General features: G+C 38.6%; 1 protein-coding gene across 1 annotated transcript; it reads right to left on the reverse strand.

Moving 5' to 3' along the window:
- Positions 1 to 2,002: 2,002 nt before the first annotated feature.
- LOC140938719 (histamine H2 receptor-like) lies at positions 2,003 to 4,307 on the reverse strand. The gene has a single exon (XM_073388223.1). It carries the CDS (start codon positions 3,983 to 3,985, stop codon positions 2,861 to 2,863), a length of 1,125 nt encoding a protein of 374 aa, XP_073244324.1. The 5' UTR covers positions 3,986 to 4,307; the 3' UTR covers positions 2,003 to 2,860.
- Between the last annotated feature and the right edge of the window lie 1,693 nt (positions 4,308 to 6,000).

Raw genomic sequence — 6,000 nt, forward strand, 5'->3', positions numbered from 1 at the left:
TAAAAAATGTGCCTTTCCTAATCATTACGTGAGAGGATTTAATAAATGCACCATTCTACTAATAAATTAGGCACTTGATCAGGGATAGCACTCTTTCCTATGGCAACAATATCTTTCGTACTATTTTTCTGAATTCCATCGGCTCAGATAGTATAAAGAGAGAGCTAAGAACTTCATAAGTTATAGTTCCGGTCGGTGCACGGTTATCCTCAGTTCATTATGCTTTGTGCATATCTTCAATGTCATCAGAGCAGGTGTTGTGTGCCTTGATGTATGAAGTAATAAAGTGGATGTCAAAGAATCCTCTTTCGACAACAGCTATTGTCAGTAATAGAAAAGAACGTCGTGCCCTTTGTACCAAGTGACCCGAGTGTACCTGATGTACCGGCTGTACCGAGTGTGCCGAGTTTACCGAGAAAGGTGTGGCTTTAGCCCTCAGATGATCTGGCTAGTTACATACATCGCATCAATTTTCTGCATCATAATAGTATTTGTTCTAAAACCAAAATAAACTTGATATACGCGTTAGAATACAATGGCATTTAAGGTAAAGGGGTTTCCAACACGTTTTGGCCAAGTCACTTAATCACTACAAAAGGAAACTGTTCAGAGTTTGGAATACATAGGAAAAATAATTAGAAACTGCGTTTAGAACTATCAGAATAATTAATTTTTGGATTTTTTAAACTTACATTCGACAACCGGAGGTCTTGCAATTGCGTTGAAGTTTCTAATACCGCGATAGCCTGCGAGCAAGCTTTTCATTTGGGGGAGTCGGGAAAAGTCGCGCGAGAGCAGCACAAATACACCAATGGAGATCTAGACGCGAGTGCGAGGGGCACCATACATGAAGAGCTTGACCTTACCTTAAAGAGATTTCGCCGCATTTAATTCATTAGACCAAGAGAAAAGGCTATGACGTCATCAACGCTAATCTATTCCCCTCATACAGCTCCTGCCTCATACCCGAATAATTCGCTGCGTGTAATAAGCAGATTCATTAGCATACGACTTAACGCATAGAAGATGTAGCCGTATACAGCTAGTCGAGAAAGGTTGTCGACGGAAAAAGTGCACACGACTATCCCGAAAGGTATTGTGGGCAAAAATAGAGGCGCAATCCCATGAGACCCCAGAAGAAGCCGAGATACAACGACTGGTATACGCCACCCGGAAAGAAAAGGATGATGGGCTAAGAGAAGAGCTTAAGGAGGTGAAGGCCATGTTGCCAGACAAGACACAGAGAGCCGTGGACCTGGCCTGTGAAAAAGGTGCATCCAGCTGGCTTACAGTTATTCCTCTCAAAGACATGGATTTTGATCTTAACAAGCGGGAATTTCGTGATGCTGTGAGGCTTCGATATGATTGGCCGATACCCGATAATCCGTCAGGAGATCACGCGATGATAGTTATTCAGCGCCACAATGAAATACGCGATCTACAGGCCCAGCTGCTTGACATGGTTTGTTACGATGTGAAAGTTAAACCGGCATTACAACCTATTACAGGCAAAGAGCTTGCCAGAGGGACTAACCAAGCCCCTGATGCACGCCTTGACGTCCACTGTAGGGGTTTCTGGGAGCGACAGAGGGCTGCATTTTTCGATATAAGGGTGTGTCGTCCCAATGCGGACTCGTGTAGAGATCTTAGCCCCAAGCAAATCTACAGGATTCATGAAAATGAAAATAAGCGAAAATACAACTCTCGCGTCACAGAAATAGAGCAAAGCACATTCACCCCACTGGTATTGACAATGACGGGAGGGATGGCTGACGACTGCCTGAGTTACCACTAAAGATTAGCCGAGCTATTATCTGCTAAAAAGCAAGAGAGCTACGCCATAACAATTTCATGGGTCAGGGCGAAAGTGTCCTTTGCAATGTTGCCGAGCGCGCTCCTACGCCTAAGGGGATCGAGAAGCCCGAGAAGGAGGAACTTAGATGTTAAGGAAGGGATCTAGAAATATAGAAGGGTCAAGCAGGACTTCTCTAGACTCAACAGCTATAGATACTTTATTGTTGGGATGTACATAGAAATTTTCATTTTTTAGTTTATAGACAGTTGTTTACATTTGCTCTGTTGAAAACCACTGGACCACCAAGAAGTCTTTTTTTTTAACTACAGTTATACTAAATTTGTATTTAATTTTCAATTTGAGAAGAGTTTAATAAAGTATGTTTTTTTGAATTATCATTATTATTATTGTAATAATAAGAGATACATAGCATATGATTATATGAAAAACCATTACAACTATGTCTTTGTACTTTTATGTTTTCAACCTGTTGCCAGGTATATTATTATTATTATTATTATTATTATTATTATTATTATTATTATTATTATTATTATCATTATTATTATTGTAACAATAACAGATACATAGCATATGATTATATGAAGAACCAATCATACTCATCACGTCGTTGCTACGTACTTTACAATACGTAACACTACGGGCAAACGCTAACACGTAATAATCGTTACCCTACTAGCTCCAAAAACTACCGCTACACTCTAAAGTACGTAACATGGGGCGAACGGCTATGGAATTAACTTTAAAAAACTGCTGAAGACGTTCAGGCGATAGCTGGATTTCCACCTCCTGCTTTTTGATTGCATCTTTCTCAAATACGAGGATAGAAGGGAGGAAGGATTTACTTAATTTTGAACTAAAAAAATGGGGTAATGTAATTAACTTAAATATTGTGATCATTATACGTCTTATATGTCTCTGTTGGCTTGTTAGCCAGTAATTGGTAGAGTGCTGCTCTGGGTTGCGTGTAAAACTGCGAATTTGTCTTCATTTGTTTAATTGATCTTCATTTTTCATTTAGATTCTCCCTTGAAAGCTTCAGTTTTATTGCGCTGATGTGCTGTTTCGTCTGGGTGGGTGTGGTGTTGTATTTTTGATTCGGACTGCTTGCAGGCGAACATCTTTGTTCTCAGCTTCAGGGACATCAGACGCAACGGTACTCAGCGAGGGAGTGGATCGAGGCCACACTCTTGAACTGCGGCGTTTGACCAAAGTAAATATTCTCGCGTACGTGGCTTTGAATCGCTTGTTGCGGAACGCGAACAGAAAAGGATTCAGAGCCGAGTTAAGGTAGCCAAACATCAACAGCACATAGAAAACTTTACTCGGGTATGGGTCCCAGTTCTGTACACCGTAGAGAGTACCGACAATGCTGAAATACGAGAAGGGCTGCCAGCAAAAGAAGAAAGCTGCCACAAACATGAAGGTTGTCTTGGTTGCTTTAAGGTTGCTTGCATAGGCCTTGGCGTCATCTTTGGACGAATAAGAACTTTTAACCCGATTGAGACTAATGTCATTATGCTTGCGAGCAATACAATACATCATGATATTAAACACACAGGTAGTTACCAATGGCAAAACAAAGTTCAAAAAATTGCTCAAGATGTTGTACAACACACTGTAGGAAATTAAGCATTGTTCTAGTTCGTTTTTCGTACTCCTTTTTATAAACGGCCATCCTAAGATGGGAAGAAAAGCAAAAATGATGCAGTACAGCCATATGAGAACGATCAGAATTAAAGCTTTCCTTTTTGTCATGAGCTGTGTGCGGCGAAAGTGGCGTAGAGGATCACGAAGGTTTAGGTAGCGATCCACGCTGATGGCCAAAAGTGTCAAAATCGAGGTGGGTACAGTGATGAGGTAGGCGGTAAGAAACGCAAGGCACATAACCGCACCATGTTTCCAACCTCCTTGAAGAAGTAACGACTCTATGTCGAAAGGCATTGCTATAGCTGAGGTTAGAAAATCAGAGACAGCCAGGGACAGTAGAAAAAGGTTCGTTGGCTTGCTCCTTAGACTTTTGTTGGCGAGTATAGCGAAACAGACCAGAAGGTTTCCAATAACTGCCACCGCTGCGATTAATATGTAACCTGTAGCAACAGGGTAGAGAAACCAGGGCCCGAGGAGAGAAGATACTTCGTTTGATTGGTCAACAGAAGTGTTGTTCATGATTTTTGAACTCTTTTTTCTTCCTTTAAAACTCTTTTGTTGTAGCTGCAGCACGTGCGATGAAGGTCGAGCTGAACAGTTTCTAAGCAATATCAAAGTGCAACTTTAAGTCGATTAAGGCTGGGGCGCTTTTATCTGTTACATATGCGGATACTTTCATGTGTTGTTCAAGCATGAAACACCAGCGCCATGTCAATATCGGAGACAAATGAAACCGTGAATGAAACAGAAGACCATGAGTGTAGTGGAACAGCTGTTAACAAGTTCATTAAATGGTGTGTAATTAAAACGTTTCAGTTTCACTTCAATGGTATATAATTCAACATAGTTCAACATGGTAATGAATCCTTCTGTGTATTGCATACGTGCAAAGGAAGTTTGTCTGTACCAATACTGGGAACAAATTATTTTTATCGTTAGCGCAAATGGGGTTTCTTAACTCACCCACTCAAGCGTAATAAAGTAATGACTAAGCAGCTGGAGTACCGTGGGTTCATCTTTTAAGGAAAAAATTATCATGAAAAACATCAACAAAATCTTTATTCACACTGTAATACAAAAAAAAAATAGAGGAAAATGTACAGAAATAATTCATGGGGTAAAAGACTAATGACGACAAAAACGTAGGAGAAATTGTGATCAGCTTCTGTAGGTACAAATATCATATGTTAGTAGAGAAAATCTGAAGAAAACCTAAGTTTCAAATGTGCAAAAAAAAGAAAATGGTTCAGGTAATAATTAAAGAAAAGAAGCTAGGTTTGTTTGGAAATTAAGAAAAATAAAGCTGAGAGGAAAAGCTTAAAAAAACTATGAACGATATTGAATGAGATCATTTTTATATTTTAAGTTTTGAAACCGCTAGTTGAGAGCGGTTTCAAATTTGTTGGTGACATTTCCCATAGCTTGGAGGTTACATGCAAAGCTTAATTCACGAGTGCTGATCCTTACTTTTGGAACAATGAAAATAACCCTTTAGAGGCATATCTGGTGTTGTTATTAAAAAACTGAATCATTGGATAACGCAGTTCTAGAGTTTTGATTGGCCTAGTCATCATGGTATATGATTGATTATTATTCATTAAAATATTTCGCCGTATTTCGGAGATTGGCTCCAATATCCTGGCTTATTCCTCATAACCAGCCGGCGCTTACCATATTTGAAAGATGTAAACAATATTCCGAATGAATTACGATTAAAATAATGAACAATTATTGAATGAAGCTTAGTATGATGTAAAGAATTATGCTGAGATCGACGAGAAAGTTGGCCGAGGCTGATAACAGCCTCCGAGATCAGCATAATTCTTCACATCATAAGAAAGGCAAATTCCTCTTGACTAGTTCAATTATTCTTAACAAGCTTACCTCCTTGGAACAAATAAAATAAATAGTCTTTATTCAATCAAAGGATAAAAATACATATCCTAAGTTACAGTGAAAAAGTATTAAAAGATACACGATAAAATACAATAGTAATATAAGATAGAATAATACTATACTAAATTATATTTAAAAGAGGGTCTTAAAAATAAGTCTTTTTTTGTATCTCTCCGTTCTTATCTGAGGAAGGTGACACCTTCTCCTACGCAAATTGTATACTAATTCTTTATCTTTGGGAATGATCGCACCTAGCATATGATTAATATATAGATTTTGCCAGGGCTAAAAGCGAAGCTCCCATTAATAAATTTATAATTTAAATCAAACAATAAACTTGTGATCCACAAATCAGTTAAGTTAAGGGCACATTCATGTGACTTTTTAGGGAAAGGCTAAGTTATTTCTTACATCGAGTTGATAGCCTTATATGTACACCCAAAAAATAGTAAACATCTTCAATCACATTCAAGAGCCATAACGGCTCTTGATCGCAGTAGATTAGGCCTCGAAAACAAATTCTTGGAAAACAAATGAGGCCAAATTTTTTTGCGTTCGATAGGTTTACTTTACAAATTCTTGCCAACAAATCTGGGGTGTGTAAACCAACCTTTTATATTCTTAATACATCACATCTG

The sequence above is a fragment of the Porites lutea genome, chromosome 5 (genome assembly GCF_958299795.1).
Source record: "Porites lutea chromosome 5, jaPorLute2.1, whole genome shotgun sequence".
NCBI lineage: Eukaryota > Metazoa > Cnidaria > Anthozoa > Scleractinia > Poritidae > Porites > Porites lutea.